We start from the raw sequence: 18761 nt of genomic DNA, 5'->3' as shown, positions 1-18761 counted from the left end.
ACCTGTCCAAACCCGTCAGAATTTTAAACGTTTCTATGAGGTCCCCTCTCACTCTTCTGAACTCCAGTGAATACAAGCCCAGTTGATCCAGTCTTTCTTGATAGGTCAGTCCCACCATCCCGGGAATCAGTCTGGTGAATCTTCGCTGCACTCCCTCAATAGCAAGAATGTCCTTCCTCAAGTTAGGAGACCAAAACTGTACACAATACTCCAGGTGTGGCCTCACCAAGGCCCTGTACAACTGTAGCAACACCTCCCTGCCCCTGTACTCAAATCCCCTCGCTATGAAGGCCAACATGCCATTTGCTTTCTTAACCGCCTGCTGTACCTGCATGCCAACCTTCAATGACTGATGTACCATGACACCCAGGTCTCGTTGCACCTTCCCTTTTCCTAATCTGTCACCATTCAGATAATAGTCTGTCTCTCTGTTTTTACCACCAAAGTGGATAACCTCACATTTATCCACATTATACTTAATCTGCCACGCATTTGCCCACTCACCTAACCTATCCAAGTCACTCTGTAGCCTCATAGCATCCTCCTTGCAGCTCACACTGCCACCCAACTTAGTGTCATCCGCAAATTTGGAGATACTACATTTAATCCCCTCGTCTAAATCATTAATGTACAATGTAAACAGCTGGAGCCCCAGCACAGAACCCTGCGGTACCCCACTAGTCACTGCCTGCCATTCCGAAAAGTACCCATTTACTCCTACTCTTTGCTTCCTGTCTGACAACCAGTTCTCAATCCACGTCAGCACACTACCCCCAATCCCATGTGCTTTAACTTTGCACATTAATCTCCTGTGTGGGACCTTGTCGAAAGCCTTCTGAAAGTCCAAATATACCACATCAACTGGTACTCCTTTGTCCACTTTATTGGAAACATCCTCAAAAAATTCCAGAAGATTTGTCAAGCATGATCTCCCTTTCACAAATCCATGCTGACTTGGACCTATCATGTCACCATTTTCCAAATGCGCTGCTATGACATCCTTAATAATTGATTCCATCATTTTACCCACGACTGAGGTCAGGCTGACCGGTCTATAATTCCCTGCTTTCTCTCTCCCTCCTTTTTTAAAAAGTGGGGTTACATTGGCTACCCTCCACTCGATAGGAACTGATCCAGAGTCAATGGAATGTTGGAAAATGACTGTCAATGCATCCGCTATTTTCAAGGCCACCTCCTTAAGTACTCTGGGATGCAGTCCATCAGGCCCTGGGGATTTATCGGCCTTCAATCCCATCAATTTCCCCAACACAATTTCCCGATTAATAAAGATTTCCCTCAGTTCCTCCTCCTTACTAGACCCTCTGACCACTTTTATATCCGGAAGGTTGTTTGTGTCCTCCTTAGTGAATACTGAACCAAAGTACTTGTTCAATTGGTCTGCCATTTCTTTGTTCCCCGTTATGACTTCCCCTGATTCTGACTGCAGGGGACCTACGTTTGTCTTTACTAACCTTTTTCTCTTTACATACCTATAGAAACTTTTGCAATCCGCCTTAATGTTCCCTGCAAGCTTCTTCTCGTACTCCATTTTCCCTGCCCTAATCAAACCCTTTGTCCTCCTCTGCTGAGTTCTAAATTTCTCCCAGTCCCCAGGTTCGCTGCTATTTCTGGCCAATTTGTATGCCATTTCCTTGGCTTTAATACTATCCCTGATTTCCCTTGATAGCCACAGTTGAGCCACCTTCCCTTTTTTATTTTTACGCCAGACAGGAATGTACAATTGTAATTCATCCATGCGGTCTCTAAATGTCTGCCATTGCCCATCCACAGTCAACCCCTTAAGTACCATTAGCCAATCTATCTTAGCCAATTCATGCCTCATACCTTCAAAGTTACCCTTCTTTAAGTTCTGGACCATGGTCTCTGAATTAACTGTTTCATTCTCCATCCTAATGCAGAATTCCACCATATTATGGTCACTCTTCCCCAAGGGGCCTCGCACAATGAGATTGCTAATTAATCCTCTCTCATTACACAACACCCAGTCTAAGATGGCCTCCCCCCTAGTTGGTTCCTCGACATATTGGTCTAGAAAACCATCCCTTATGCACTCCAGGAAATCCTCCTCCACCATATTGCTTCCAGTTTGGCTAGCCCAATCTATGTGCATATTAAAGTCACCCATTATAACTGCTGCACCTTTATTGCATGCACTCCTAATTTCCTGTTTGATGCCCTCCCCAACATCACTACTACTGTTTGGAGGTCTGTACACAACTCCCACTAACGATTTTTGCCCTTTAGTGTTCTGCAGCTCTACCCATATAGATTCCACATCATCCAAGCTAATGTCTTTCCTAACTATTGCATTAATCTCCTCTTTAACCAGCAATGCTACCCCACCTCCTTTTCCTTTTATTCTATCCTTCCTGAATGTTGAATACCCCTGGATGTTGAGTTCCCAGCCCTGATCATCCTGGAGCCACGTCTCCGTAATCCCAATCACATCATATTTGTTAACATCTATTTGCAGTTAATTCATCCACCTTATTGCGGATACTCCTTGCATTAAGACACAAAGCCTTCAGGCTTGCTTTTTTAACACCCTTTGTCCTTCTAGAATTTTGCTGCACAGTGGCCCTTTTTGTTCTTTGTCTTGGGTTTCTCTGCCCTCCACTTTTCCTCATCTCCTTTCTGTCTTTTGCTTTTGCCTCATTTTTGTCTCTCTCTGTCTCCCTGCATAGGTTCCCATCCCCCTGCAATATTAGTTTAACTCCTCCCCAACAGCACTAGCAAACACTCCCCCTAGGACATTGGTTCCGGTCCTGCCCAGGTGCAGACCGTCCGGTTTGTACTGGTCCCACCTCCCCCAGAACCGGTTCCAATGCCCCAAGAATTTGAATCCCTCCCTGCTGCACCACTGCTCAAGCCATGTATTCATCTGCGCTATCCTGCGATTCCTACTCTGACTAGCACGTGGCACTGGTAGCAATCCCGAGATTACTACTTTTGAGGTCCTACTTTTTAAATTTAGCTCCTAGCTCCTTAAATTCTTTTCGTAGGACCTCATCCCTTTTTTTACCTATGTCGTTGGTACCAATGTGCACCACGACAACTGGCTGTTCTCCCTCCCATTTCAGAATGTCCTGCACCCGCTCTGAGACATCCTTGACCGTTGCACCAGGGAGGCAACATACTATCCTGGAGTCTCGGTTGCGTCCGCAGAAACGCCTATCTATTCCCCTCACCATCGAATCCCCTATCACTATCGCACTCCCACTCTTTTTCCTGCCCTCCTTTGCAGCAGAGCCACCTACGGTGCCATGAACTTTGGCTGCTGCTGCCCTCCCCTGATGAGTCATCCTCCCCAACAGTACTCAAAGCAGTGTATCTGTTTTGCAGGGGGATGACCACAGGGGACCCCTGCACTATCTTTCTTGCACTGCTCTTCCTGCTGGTCTTCCATTCCCTATCTGGCTGTGGACCCTTCTCCTGCGGTAAGACCAACTCACTACACGTGATACTCACGTCATTCTCAGCATCGTGGATGCTCCAGAGTGAATCCACCCTCAGCTCCAATTCCACAACGCGGACCGTCAAGAGCTCGAGGCGGATACACGTCCCACACACGTAGCGCCCAGGGACACCGGAAGTGTCCCCGAGTTCCCACATGGTACAGGAGGAGCATATCACGTGACCGAGCTCTCCTGCCATGTCTTAACCTTAGATACCCTTAAATTGGTAATAACAATGTTACAGTTCACTTACTGATATAAAAAAGAAAAGAAAAGCTACTCACCAATCACCAGCCAATCACTTACCCCATTGGCTGTGACGTCACTTTTTGATTACTTTCTACTTCTATTTTGCTTTCTCTCTCGCTGTAGCTGCACCGGTACGCCTTTTTATAGGTCGCTCCCCTCTCACCAACTGCCGCTGGCTCTCGATCTCCCGCTGGGCTTTTGATAGGTCGCTCCCCTCTCACCAACTGCCGCTGGCTCTCGATCTCCCGCTGGGCTTTTGATAGGTCGCTCCCCTCTCACCAACTGCCGCTGGCTCTCGATCTCCCGCTGGGCTTTTGATAGGTCACTCCCCTCTCACCAACTGCCGCTGGCTCTCGATCTCCCGCTGGGCCTTTTATAGGTCACTCCCGCCTCTCACCAACTGCCGCTGGCTCTCGATCTCCCGCTGGGCCTTTTATAGGCCGCTCCTGCTTCTCACCAACTGCCGCTGGCTCTCGATCTCCCGCTGGGCCTTTTATAGGTCGCTCCCCTCTCACCAACTGCCGCTGGCTCTCGATCTCCTGCTGGGCTTTTTCTCTCTTATTTTTATACATTCTGTCCCTTCCTATCACACTTTGGTCATCATTTCCCTCACCACTACCCTGCTCTATTGCCTTCTCCTTGCTCTTTGACTTTTAAAAAAATGTCTGCTCACCTGAACACTCCCCCCACCACCCCCCCACCACTATTTAGTTTAAAGAACACTCTACAACCCTAGTCATTCAATTCGTCATGACACTAGTCCCACAGCATGGTTCAAGTGAAGCCCGTCTCAACAGAACAGCTCCCTCTTACTCAAGTACTGGTGCCAGTGCCCCACAAATCAAAACCCATTTTTCCCACACCAGTTTTTGAGGCTCGTGTTCATCTCGCTGATCTTATTTACCCTATTCAAATTTGCTCGTGGCTCAGGTAGTAATCTAGAGATTACTACCTTTGTGGTTCTGCTTTTCAATTTAGTCCCGAGCTGCTCATACTCCCTCAGCAGAACCTCTTTCGTTGTTCTGCCTATGTTATTGGTACCGACATGGACCACTCCCACTCCAAGTTCCTCTCCAGCCCAGAGATGTCGTCTTCAGGACTCGCACTTTCTGCTGCAGTTAACAATATCTATCCCCTTAACGGTTCTCGTTCTTCAGGTACTGTCTCCCTCCCTCAAATCTGCTGTCATCGCCCCTCTCAAAAAAACAACCCTTGACCTCTCCGTCCTTACAAACTGCCCCCTCTTCAACCGCTCTTTCCTCTCCAAAGTCCTTGAACATGTTGTCGCCTCTCAAATCCATGCCCATCTTTCCCGCAACTCCATGTTTGAATACCTCCAATCAGGTTTCCACCCCTGTTATAGTACCAAAACGGCTCTCCAAATTCACAAATGACATCCGTTGTGATTCCAGGAATGAGGGACTTCAACTACGTTGGCAGACTGGAGAACCGGAGGTTGTTCTCCTTGGAGCAGAGATTGAGAGATTTGATTGAGGTGTTTCAAATTATGAGGGGTCTGGACAGAGTAGATAAACTGTTCCATTGGCAGAAGGATCGAGAACCAGAGGACACAGATTTAAGGTGATTGGTAAAAGAACCAAAGGCGACGCAAGAAAAATCATTATTTTTATTTATTTATTTTTATTAATTTTTTTTTTTTTTTTTTACACAGAGTGGTTAAGATCTGGAATGCACTGCCTGAAAGGGTGGTGCAGACAGACTCAACTTAACACATTAATTGACTCAAAACTGAACCGTAACAAGATTGCCTTTAAAGAAATTAGAGATAAATTATAGGGCTAGACTTTCCACTATGATCGCTATTGCCCAAAAATGGAAGATATTTCCGGCCTTAGTGCTTTTTTTATTTATCAGGATCGCTGTAATGTCACCCATTTAAAAAAACGCTGTTTTACCTTTTTAATTTGGCAATAGCCTCAGCGATGTGAAATGAGCCTTAGCAATGTATTCAGTCATGCAAGGCTGGCGTCCATAGCAATGGCCGTTCTGCGCAAGCGCGGTTTTTTTTCCAGCAAATAACTTTTCCCGCGATTCGGGAGGTCAGGGGTCATCTGCACATGCTCAGATGGCAGAGAGAGAGAGAGAGAGAGAGAGAGAGAGAGAGAGAGAGAGAGAGAGAAGGAAGGTTTTGAAGGAAGTTGATTTTTGAAGGAGTGCTCAAGATGTCGCAGGAAGATTCGGGAGATAGTATGCAGGAGGTTTCAGGGAGGAGGGAGGACGAAAGTCTTTTCAGATGAGGTTAATGAGGCCTTAGTTAACGAGGGAGAATCGATGGGACCAATTAACCCGGGGTCGGTGTGGGAAACCTCCACCCCGAATTTATCAAAAAATATGGGGCGATATCACCGCCCTCATATCATCAGTGGCCCACGATAAGCGTGAGGCAGACCAGTGCCGCAAGCGATGGAACAGTCTTGTTGCATCGGCAAGAGTAAGTATTAAATTATATTTAAAATTGTCATCATCATCATAGGCAGTCCCTCAGAATCGAGTGAGTTCTTTGGTGGCTGAGCAGTCCAATACGAGAGCCACAGACTCTGTCACAGGTGGGACAGATAGTCGTTGAGGGGAGGGGTGAGTGGGACTGGTTTGCCACACGCTCTTTCCGCTGTCTGCGCTTGATTTCTGCATGCTCTCGGCGTTGAGACTAGAGGTGCTCAGCGCCCTCTCGGATGCACTTCCTCCACTTAAGGCGGTCTTGGGCCAGGAACTCCCAGGTGTCAGTGGGGATGTCACACTGATCAGGGAGGCTTTGAGAGTGTCCTTGTCGCGTTTCCGCTGCCCACCTTTGGCTCATTTGTCGTGAAGGAGCTCAGAGTAGAGCACTAGCTTTGGGAGTCTTGTGTCTGGTATGCGGAATATGTGGCCTGCCCAGTGAAGCTGATCGAGTGTGGTCTGATGCACTGACTCATTAATTAGAATGTAAATCTTCCGGATTGTAACTAAGCTGGGTAATCTTGGGTAGCTTCCCTGGTAAGACTTGAACTGGGGTCGGAACCTGCGCCCTTTAAGTCTAATTTTGCTGTGATGCCTTAAATTTAATTAGCAGTATTAATTATTATTTAAAGGCTTTGATCGAAAATTGTGGCAAAGGGAATGACTGGAAACAGACAGACAGACAGACCGCAAACATTCAGCATTTCTATCATTTTAGTTTAGAAGTAGAATTATTAAATTATATAACTGCTTGTGTGCTGTGAGCAACTCTTTGGCACCGTCGCCATTTTGTTTACGTTGGTGGATGGGGCACGACTAAGCACTGAGGGGTCCGGTCAGCTTTCCCCAGACTGCGAGAGTTTCTCCGGCTGCCGTTAGTCAAAGAGTGACCCAGCCTGGACTGGGGGAGAGCTGCCCTGCCTCACTGTCTGCCCTGGGACACTAGCTCCGGCCACACGGAGGTCTCCGAACACAGCCCATGGACACGGTACCCCCTCCCATTACAGTCCTGTCATTGCCGAGCTCACCAGCGGTCCTAATTTCCTCTCCGGGGGACATCCATCGATTCAAATAAACCGCCTACCTCCCCTCAGGCGCCGAATGGCACGACCAGTAGATGGGGCCTTTCCTGGAGATTGTAGAGATGTTTGGTGTCAAGCATTAGTTCCTAGACACAATTTTATTAAATATTTGCTTTGAACACAGATGTGATAACCATGCATCCATTGGTTACAAACCACATTAGCATATAACGTTAACGATGAATAGCATATGGGGTGACTAATTGTGGATTACAATATCTGTTGTGTTTCCGTAATAGTACCTAGTCAATTAGCCTATGCCATGCTCTGGTCACGTTTGCAGAAGATGATATCTGAGAATCATGCAGAGCAGAAACGGATTGGAGGAGGACCTACTGAGCTGCACCCTCTAATCAACCGCAGCCTTAATGGGCAGGCATAATAGTTCTGCCACCTGTGGTGGTGCAGATCCCATTGTTGCGCCACGTGAGTAATGTGTATAGTAGTGGTAAAGCAGTGGTAATTTAAAGTAATTTAGTGGCATTTGATTATAATATATGAATGATGTAATATTATGCTTGCAGTTTGTGTACTCATGTTAATCACGTGTAACATCTCTCGTTCACATTTATTGCAGTCGTGTTGCTCCTCAAACATGTGCCTGCGCAGCGCAAGCATTCTCATGTCTCCCCTTCTCTTCTACTAACCTCAATTCTGTTTTCCAGCTCACCAGGCACAACAGGAGGCTTCTGCAGCAACACCTGTACCGCTGCAGGTCGTGCTCACCACGGGTGATGAACAGCAAACCGAGGAAGAGGAAGACGATTCTGAGCCAGAAGTGTCATCTGTGATACCTGCGGCCACATCATCCTCAACGAACGAAGTAGCGGGGCCAAGTGGCTTGCAGCAGGCCACTCCAAGTCGTCCAGTGCCCATGCCGACCCCGCAGAGGTAGGCATATTCTGCAACGGGCAGATGTCAATGAGGACATGGTGTCACTGTCGAGGGCGAGCATCGACATAGGTCGAGAGCTCCTCCAGGCACTTGGTGGGTTGACCAGCAACAGTGCCAAACTGTCTGCCAGAATAACGGAGGGCATGGGGCAGATAGTTGCGGTAATGGGGCCAACGATCGACTCAGTTGATGCCTTTCGGCACATGATAGTTTCGGGATATGGCACTGCACCCCAAGGTGGTGTACCACCAACCAGCACGACTGATGCGAGACAGGACGAAGAACTCGGAAGACGTTTCTTCACAAACATCTTCTCTTCAATCCATTGAGGTCATTCTGCCGATGTCACACTCTCCTTCCCCCACTCCGGCGGTTCCCCTTAAAAAAAAATTGTTGAATGTTGGGGATGGTGGTGGGTGGGATTATATATGTTTGTTTAAAAAAAATTAAAAGTAGCTGTTAAATTATTAAAATTTTTTATTTAAGTTTACAATTGTTGTGAAGTGTCTTCTAATAACATAAGGTAAAACATCAATACAAGGGTTGCAAACAATGGCCAGGCAAGGATGAAATGTAACACAACTGTAACTGTCACCAACGTAACTTCATGCAAAAGCGTTCATTTATGAAATGCTGACGCAAGAGTTTTGCAGCTGCGTAACTACCACGGGGCTTTTCCAGTAGTATGGGGGGGGGGGGGTCATGAGTTCATCGCCAGGCTGATTGTCCTCCCCGAGGTCCACGTCTTCCTCCACCCCTCTCTTCTGAGGTGGGCCAGTTCCATCTGGCAATTGCTGTCCTCTCCTGATAGCTAGTTTATGCAACATGGAGCACACCACAATGAACTCAGCGACCTGCTCAGAGTGGTATTGTAGATCGTCTCCTGAGTGATCCAAGCATCTGAAGCGCTGCTTCAGAACTCCAATTGTCTTGACAATATTGCGTGTAGCTATATGGCTTTCGTTGCAGCGCTTCTCGGCTTCTGTCTGGGATTTACGCGGGGGGGGGGGGGCGGGCCATGAGCCAGCTGGCAAGGCCATATCCTTTATCCCCCAGCATCCAACCGTGACCCTGTGGCTCACTCTTACAAGTCAGACACAGTGCTCTCACGCAAGATGTGCACATTATGGATGCTCCCTGGAAAATTTGCATACACTGCCATGATTATTTGCTTGTGGTCGACAACAAGCTGCACATTTAGGGAGTGGAATCCCTTTCGGTTCCAAAACACCTCTGCATCCTGTAAAGCTGCTCGCAAGGCGATGTGCGTACAGTCTATTGCTCCCTGCACCTTGGGGAAGTTTGTTATTCTCAAGAAACCCAAAGCCCTCACTCTGTGCCTCCCTGGTGATAGGAAAGTTTATAAAGTCATCCTGCATGCGTAAATGGCTTCAGTCACCTGTCGAATGTAGCAATATGTGGCATGCTGAGAGATACCGCAAATGTCGCCAGCTGAGGCCTGAAAGGAGCCTGATGTGTAGAAGGAAAGTGCCGCAGTAACCTTAACCTCAACAGGCAGTGCGGTCCTGATGGTGCTGGTAGGCTGCAGATCTCCCTTAATTAGCTGGCATATCTCATTGATGACCTCCTTTCAGAATAGCAGCTTTCTAACACACGTTATCGGACAAGACCAAGTACGATTGCTTATCCCTGTAAATGCGTTGGGTGTAACATAGAAACATGGAAAATAGGTGCAGGAGTAGGCCATTCGGCCTGCGCCACCATTCAATAAGATCATGGCTGATCATTCACCTCAGTACCCCTTTCCTGCTTTCTCTCCATACCCCTTGATCCCTTTAGCCGTAAGAGCCATATCTAACTCCCTCTTGAAAACATCTAACAAACTGACATCAACAACTCTCTGCGGCAGAGAATTCCACATTCTCTATACACATCAAAACATTACCCCCAATACCATGTGCATTAATTTTGCACACCAATCTCTTGTGTGGGACCTTGTCAAATACCTTTTGAAAGTCCAAATACACCACATCCACTGGTTATCCTCGTGAGCAGTCTGCCACCTTTTTGATTGGGCACATAATGCTCTTCAATACACCTTCTATCTCTATTCTGCAGCATGTGATTAGTCATCAATACTGATTGAGAAATTACAGGCCCGATCACTAAAAATCACAATCAATGCCCTTAATTTGTCCTCAACAAATACAAATGTGATTAGATGATTGACAAGTCAAAAACACCCTTAAAATCACTCACAAATTGCTTCTCCTGCACTTCATGCAGCCTTTTATTAAAGATCCTCCGAGTTACGAAATTGCGTCCATAGTGCCGAGTTAAGGTCGGGTGAGTGCAGATTTTCGAGCACCTTTTTGGGCAAATTATGGGCAAAATGCCGAAAGTAGCGCTTGGTGATAATAGAGCGCTAGTTTCCATTATAAACAGTATTCTCGGCCTTGAACGAGAATGACATCATTTTTTTTTTTAAATAGGCTGGGCGATGCAGCTCATTCCTGTATGCCGAAAGTTGCGCTGGCGATAAATGGGCGATAATCGGGCGCTAGTTTCCATTTTTCAGCAAATATGGGCGATAGCCTGAATCTCATCACTTATATGGGCGTTAAATGGGCAAAAGCGTGCCGAAAGTCTAGCTCTATATGGGAATTTACTCAAGTCTGATAACGTTTAAATACTAAATAACTTGCATTTATGTAGCGTCTTTAACAAAGAAAAATGTCCCAAGCACTTCACAGGTGCATAAGGAGAGAAAAATTGACACCGAGCCAAAGAAAATGATTTTAGAACAGGTGGTTAAAAGCCTGGTTCACGTGGTAGATTTTAAGGAGCGTCTTAAAGAAGGAGAGAGAGGTGGAGAGGCAGAGAGATTTAGAGGGAGAATTACAGAGTTTGAGGACTAGTCGGTTGAAGGCATGGTAGGGTGAAGTGAGTGGGGGATGCACTAGCGGCCAGAATTGGAGGAACACACAATTCTTGGTGGGTTGTATGGCTGGCAAAGGATATACAAAGATAGCAAGGGAGGTGGAGGGGGTGTGCCATGAGTGATTTGAACAGGAGAATGAACATTTTTAAAATCGAAGCGTTGGTAGACCGGGAGGCAATGTAGATCAGCACAGAGATGATGGGTGAACAGGACTTGGTGCGGGTTAGGATATGGCCAGCAAAGTTTTGGATGAGCTCAAGTTTATGGAGAGTTAAAGATGGGAGGGCAGCCAGGAGAACATTTGAATAGTTAATTCTGGAGGTAAAAGCACGCATGAGAGTTTAAGCAGCAGGTAAGCCGAGACAGGGCGGCGACAGGTAAGTTGGAAGTAGGCGGTGGAGAGGATATAGGGTCGGAAGCACAGCTCAGGGTTGAACAGGACTGCAAAGTTGAAAACAGTCTGGTTCAGCCTGAGATAGTGGAATGGAATCAGTGGCGAGGGAACAAAGTTTGTGGTGAGGGCTGAAGAATATGGCTTTGATTTTCCCAATGCGAGGAAATTGCAGCTCATCCAGTACTTGATCTCGGACAAGCAGTCTGACAATACATAAGTAATGGAGGGATTGAGAGAAGAGGTGGTGAATTACAGCTGAGTGTCATCAGCGTATATGTGGAACCGAACATAGAAAATAGGTGCAGGAATAATTTTGCACTCTAATCTCGTTGTGGGACCTTGTCAAAAGCCTTTTAAAAGTCCAAGTACACCACATCCACTGATTCTCTCTTGTCCACTCTATTAGTTACATCCTCAAAAAATTCTAGAAGATTTATCAAGCATGATTTCCCTTTCATAAATCCATGCTGACTTGGACCGATCCTGTCACTGCTTTCCAAATGCTCTGCTATTTCATCTTTAATAATTGATTCCAGCATTTTTTCCACCACCTAACCGGTCTATAATTCCGTGTTTTCTCTCTCCCTCCTTTTTTAAAAAGTGGTGTTACATTAACTACCCTCAGTCCAGAAGAACTGATCCAGAGTCAATAGAATGTTGGAAAATGATCACCAATGCATCCACTATTTCGAGGGTCACTTCTTTGAGTACTCTGGGGTGCAGCCTATCATGCCCTGGGGATTTATCAGCCTTCAATCCCATCAATTTCCTCACAATTTCCTGACTAATAACGATTCCCTTCAGTTTCTCCTTCTCACTAGATCCTCGGACCACTAGTATTTCCGGAAGGTTATTTGTGTCTTCCTTAGTGAAGACAGAACCAAAGTATTTGTTCAATTGGTCTGCCATTTCTTTGTTCCCCTTGATAAATTCACCTGATTCTGACTGCAAGGGACCTACTACTGTTTGGTGGTCTGTACACAACTCCCACTAGCGTTTTCTGCCCTTTGGTATTCCGCAGCTCTACCCATACAGATTCCACATCATCCAAGCTAATGTCCTTCCTTACTATTGCGTTAATTTCCTCTTTAACCAGCAACGCTACCCCACCTCCTTTCCTTTCTGAATGTTGAATACCGCTGGATTTTGAATTCCCAGCCTGGGTCACCCTGGAGCCATGTCTCCGTAATCCCAGTTATATCATATTCTTTAATAGTTGCCTGCGCAGTTAATTCGTCCACCTTATTACGAATACTCCTTGCATTGAGACACAGAGCCTTCAGGCTTGCCTTTTTAATACACTTTGTCCCTTTAGAATTATGCTGTAATGTGGCCCTTTGATTTTTGCCTTGGATTTCTCTGCCCTCCACTTTTACTTTTCTCCTTTCTATCTTTGCTTCTGCCCCCATTTTACTTCTCTCTGTCTCCCTGCATAGATTCCCATCCCCCTGCCATATTAGTTTAACCCCATCCCAACAGCACTAGCAAACACTCCCCCTAGGACATGGGTTCTGGTCCTGCCCAGATGCAGACCGTCCGTGTTGTACTGGTCCCACCTCCCCCAGAACCGGTTCCAATGTCCCAGGAATTTGAAACCCTCTCTCTTGCACCATTCCTCAAGCCACATATTCATCTTAACTATCCTGCTATTTCTACTCTGACTAGCACGTGGCACTGGTAGCAATCCTGAGATTACTACCTTTGATATCCGTCATATCTTCGGAAGATGTTGCCTGGGGGCCAGGAAGGAAAGTTGGCCAGTCAACAATTTTGTGGGAATAGGATTGGGAGAGCAGAAGGTGGGTCTCATGGACAAGATGAGCTCGGAGAGGGCATGAGGGGAGATTGAAGAGAAACACGAGTTCAGGGTTAGGTCGGGGGGAGGAAATGTTGGGGTTAGTTTGGCTTGGTGGACAAGCGGTGGTCCAGCCAATCTGGCAATGAATGGCTAAACCAGTTGTGCACATTTATGTTCCAAATCTGCAAAGATAGGGCTGTACAGAATGGGAGAGAGCAAGAGTTTTACTGGGGACAAGGGAATCAAAGGTGGAGGCAAGAGTGTTATTGAGCAGATTGATAGCTGCAGATGTATTGGAGGATTAAAGGCTGGACAGTTGGGAGTTTGAAAGTGTCATTATAAGTAACTTGGGAGAGCGCTTTTTCCAAGGATGGAAGCAGAGGAAGTTGGGTTGGAAGGGGGAATCGGGGATGTTGAGTGTTGAGGAATACAGGAAGGCATGAGAGATGATCAAATCTGCAATTGAGATGATGGGAAAAGAAAGGCCATGTGAGATGGCAAAGAAAGAAAGACTTACATTGATATAGCGCCTTTCACGACCACTGGACATCTCAAAGTGCTTTATAACCAATTAAGTACTTTTGGCATGTAGTCACTGTTGTAATGTGGGAAACGCGGCAGTCAATTTGCGCACAACAAACTCCCACAAACAGCAATGTGATAATGACCAAATAAGCTGTTTTTGTTATGTTGATTGAAGAAAAAATATTGGCCAGGACACCAAGGGTAACTTCCCTGCTCTTCTTTGAAATAGTGCCATGGGATTGTTTACGTCCACCTGAGCGAGTAAACAGGGCCTCGGTTTAATGCCTCATCCGAAAGACAGCACCTCCAACAGTGCAGCACTCCTTTCAGCACTGCACTGGAGTGTCAGCCTAGGTTTATGCTCAAGTCCTGGAGTGGAGGGGGGACAAAGCGAGTCAAGATGAAGGTTGAAATTACTGAGGACCTGTCACTCTGTGCAGAGGCTGTGGGAGGAAAGCAATGGGGTGAGAAACTTGCCATGAGCTTAGGTGGTAGAGAACGAGAGGCAAGAGGGATGGAACAAAGTGAGGTACTCAGAGGAGGTGCCGCCAGAGGAGTAGGGGATAAACCAAGATGAGATTGGCAAAATTAGCCACAAGCAAGCGGTTGGGTGGGAAGATAGGTGAAAGATTAGATTGGGGCAGTTAGGTTGCTGCTTGTCAGGAGGCAGCGACAAGTACCTCAATGAGCTCTTCGGAGAATGCAGAAAGGCGCACAGCGGGAAGCTTTGGGCTTATCCCAGAGGGGAAAAATCACTTTCAAATTAAGGTATACAGCATTTAGGAGCTATAAATGGCAGCAGAAAAACAAATTGGTGTCTAGCGCTCCTCCCCATAGTATTGGGTTGGGGAGGAGAAAGAAACAGAATAGTGCGCATTTAATGTGAAATGATTTTTCCACATACAAAGTTGCATGTGGACTGTTACACGTTCCTTTAAAATGTGTTTGAGGTATACAATTGAGTTACTTAGCTCAAGGCTTAATATTTCTAATTTGAACGAGAAACCAGAAATCAATGTTTCTGGAATCAAAGATTTCAATTCCATTTTCAAAAAGGACTTCATAAAAGTATCCATAGGGCAAGTGTAACAAAACAAAAAGTTTAACAAGCACACAAACTCACAAAACTGACAGGATCTTTTTGAAAGTTTAGAAAGCCTTCCACTCAGTCTCTCCACACAATGTTTAAACATTTCTTCAGATTAAATAAACCAGCGAATCAGAGAACTGAAACCAATAGTGATTACTCACTGTCGTAAAAACTCCTGAGGCTGTAGACCAAGACAGACAGGGTACTAGTGGCATGGGTTTGGGCCAGTTAGTTGCAGCTAATGATGCCATCTGCAAATAAAATATTTAGCGTGTCACTGCAATTAATGTAAAGCATGCTTCATTGGATGTCATTTTATGTAGCAACTCCCTCAAATCGGTACAAAAATGCAACAATGGTCCAAGGCCATTCTACCTATTAAACCTGCTAGTTTCAAAAAGCAATGTAGCAATAGCAAATGAATTCTCCCCCCAATTCATTCTTGGGAAGGTGAAGTGACCACAGGTCAAATTTCTTGCAAGATAAAACTCAAACTTACTTTTAATTGTTTTAAAATTCTATTATAACAATTAATATTGAAATGTATACTAACATAGAAACATAGATAATAGGTGCAAGAGTAGGCCATTTGGCCCTTCGAGTCTGCACCACCATTCAATATGATCATGGCTGATCATGCAACTTCAGTACTCCACTCCTGCTTTATTTCCATACCCCTTGATCCCTTTAGGCGTAAGGGCCACATCTAACTCCCTTTTGAATATATCTAACGAACTGGCCTCAACAACTTTCTGTGGGAGAGAATTCCACAGGTTCACAATTCTGAGTGAAGAAGTTTCTCCTCATCTCGGTCCTAAATGGCTTAGCCCTTACCCTTAGACTGTGACCCCTGGTTCTGGATTTCCCAAACATCGGGAACATTCTTCCAGCATCTAACCTGTCCAGTCCTGTCAGAATTTTATATGTTTCAATGAGATGCCCTCTCATTCTTCTAAATTCCAATGAATATAAGCCTAATCGATCCAGTCTTTCTTCATATGTCGGTCCTGCCATCCCAGGAATCAGTCTGGTGAACCTTCACTGCACTCCCTCAATAGCAAGAATGTCTTTCCTCAGATTAGGAGACCAAAACTGTGCACAATATTCAAGGTGTGGCCTCACCAAGGCCCTGTACAACTGCAGTAAGATCTCTCTGCTCCCATACTCAAATCCTCTCGCTATGAAGGCCAACATGCCATTTGCCTTCTTCACCGCCTGCTGTACCTGCATGCCAACTTTCAATGACTGATGTACCATGACACCCAGGTGTCGTTGCACCTACCCTTTTCCTAATCTGTCACCATTCAGATAATATTCTGCCTTCCTGTTTTTGCCACCAAAGTGAATAACCTCATATTTATCTACATTATACTGCATCTGCCATGCATTTGCCCACGCATCTAACATGTCCAAGTCAACCTGCAGCCTCTTAGCATCCTCCTCGCAGCTCACACTGCCACCCGGGCTTAGTGTCATCTGCAAATTTGGAGATATTACATTCAATTCCTTCGTCTAAATCATTAATGTATATTGTAAATAGCTGTGGTCTGAGGACTGAACCTTGCGGTACTCCACTAGTCACTGCCTGCCATTCTGAAAAGGACTCGTTTAGTCCCACTTTTTGCTTCCTGTCTGCCAACCAGTTCTCTATCCAGGTCAGTAGATTACCCCCAATATCATGTGCTTTAATTTTGCACACTAATCTCTTGTGTGGGACCTTGTCAAAAGCCTTTTGAAAGTCTAAATACACCACATGCACTGGTTCTCCCTTGTCCACCCTACTAGTTACATCCTCAAAAAATTCTAGAAGATTTGTCAAACATGATTTCCCTTTCATAAATCCATGCTGACTTGGACCGATCCTGTCACTGCTTTCCAAATGTGCTGCTATTACATCTTTAATAATTGATTCCAACATTTTCCTCTCTACCGATATCAGGCTAATCGGTCTATAATTCCCTGTTTTCTCTCTCCCTCCCTTTTTAAAAAGTAGGGTTACATTAGCTACCCTCCAATCCATAGGAACTGATCCAGAGTTTATAGAATGTTGGAAAATGACCACCAATGCATCTACTATTTCTAGGGCCACTTCCTTAAGTACTCTGGGATGCAGACTATCAGTCCCTGGGGATTTATCGGCCTTCAATCCCATCAATTTTCTTAACACAATTTCCTACTAATAAGAATTTCCTTCAGTTCCTCCTTCTTGCTAGATCCTCGGTCTCCTAGTATTTCCAGAAGCTTATTTGTGTCTTCCTTTGTGAAGACAGAACCAAAGTATTTGTTCAATTGGTCTGCCATTTCTTTGTTCCCCATTATAAATTCTCCTGATTCTGATTGCAAGGGACCTACATTTGTCTTCACTAATCTTTTTCTCTTCACTTATCTATAGAAACTTTTGCAGTCAGTTTTTATGTTCCCTGCAAGCTTACTCTCATACTCTATTTTCCCCCTCCTAATTACACCCTTTGTCCTCATCTGCTGAATTCTAAATTTCTTCCAGTCCTCAGGTTTGCTGCTTTTTCTGGCCAATTCATAAGCTTCTTTCTTGGATTTAACACTATCCCTAATCTCCCTTGTTAGCCACGATTGAGCTACCTTCCCAGTTTTATTTTTACACCAGACTGGGATGTACAATTGTTTAAGTTCATCCATGCGATCTTTAAATGTCTGCCATTGCCTATCCACCGTCAACCCTTTAAGTATCATTCGCCAGTCTATCCGAGCCAATTCTCATCTCATCCCATCAAAGTTACCTTTCTTTAAGTTCAGGACCCTAGTCTCTGAATTAACTGTGTCACTCTCCATCATAATGAAGAATTCTATCATATAATGGTCACTCTTCCCCAAGGGGCTTCGCACAACAAGATTGCTAATGAATCCTCTCTCATTACACAACACCCAATCTCGGATGGCCAGATCTCTCGTTGGTTCCTCGACATATTGGTCTAGAAAACCATCCCTTATACACTCCAGGAAATCCTCCTCCACCATATTGCTATCAGTTTGGTTAGCCCAATCTATATGTAGATTAAAGTCACCCATGATAACTGCTGTACCCTTATTGCACACATTTCCTGTTTGATGCCATCCCCAACCCCACTATTACTGTTTGGTGGTCTGTACACAATTCCCACTAGCGTTTTCTGCCCTTTGGTGTTCCGCAGCTCTACCCATACAGATTCCACATCAACCAAGCTAATGTCCTTCCTTATTATTGCATTAATCTCCTCTTTAACCAGCAACACTACCCCACCTCCTTTTCCTTTCTGTCTATTCCTCAGCTGACTGATGCACAAGAATTAGCCATACATTTTATATAACACTAACTGACCCTCCTGTCTCCATCTCATTCTTCCCATCTTTGTTCCGCTCATGTTTGTTCTGCTACAATCTGATACAAACAACCAACCCCTCCTTTGTCTTTCACAGTCTGCTCCACCTGCTTCAAGCCCATCCCAGTCTATCCATTTCTGCCAACTCGTGTCTAGTCATCATCGACCCATCCCATCCTCTTCTGCCTGTTTCCTTCTCGCTTCATCCATTTGTCCAGCAATCCCCATCACTGTCTCCATTTCGTAGGTTCTCAATCTCATTTTAGTCAGATGAAACTTTCAGTTAAAAAACCTAAATCCTTCACATCTATAAATTTAAAAATATAAAAAGTTCTGCACCAGGCAACTAAATGTTCAATTTTATTTTTATAACATGTTAAAATGTTATGTTTCATAGTTTTACAAAATTCTGTCAATTCAATTATTCTAAAAGGACCAGATTGCCTGGCAGTGATGATAAATCAGAAGGAAATCAGTCTTTTCAGTACTCAGGAAAGAAATGGGGTACTTTGGCCTGAGGATAAAGCCAGGAGGCAGACTGAGGCCAAAGGAAGAGAGC

General features: G+C 45.3%; 1 protein-coding gene across 1 annotated transcript in view; it reads right to left on the bottom strand.

Annotated features, from left to right (window-relative positions):
- Nucleotides 1–18761, bottom strand: part of abhd18 (abhydrolase domain containing 18) — a 132727-nt gene that overhangs the window by 45506 nt on the left and 68460 nt on the right. The window contains exon 10 of the mRNA XM_070871918.1: nt 15029–15118. Coding sequence (XP_070728019.1) covers nt 15029–15118 — 90 coding nt within the window. The remainder of the gene's footprint in view (nt 1–15028; nt 15119–18761) is intronic.

Source organism: Pristiophorus japonicus, chromosome 2, assembly GCF_044704955.1.
Source record: "Pristiophorus japonicus isolate sPriJap1 chromosome 2, sPriJap1.hap1, whole genome shotgun sequence".
Lineage (NCBI taxonomy): Eukaryota > Metazoa > Chordata > Chondrichthyes > Pristiophoridae > Pristiophorus > Pristiophorus japonicus.
This window is presented reverse-complemented; position numbering and strand designations above follow the sequence as displayed.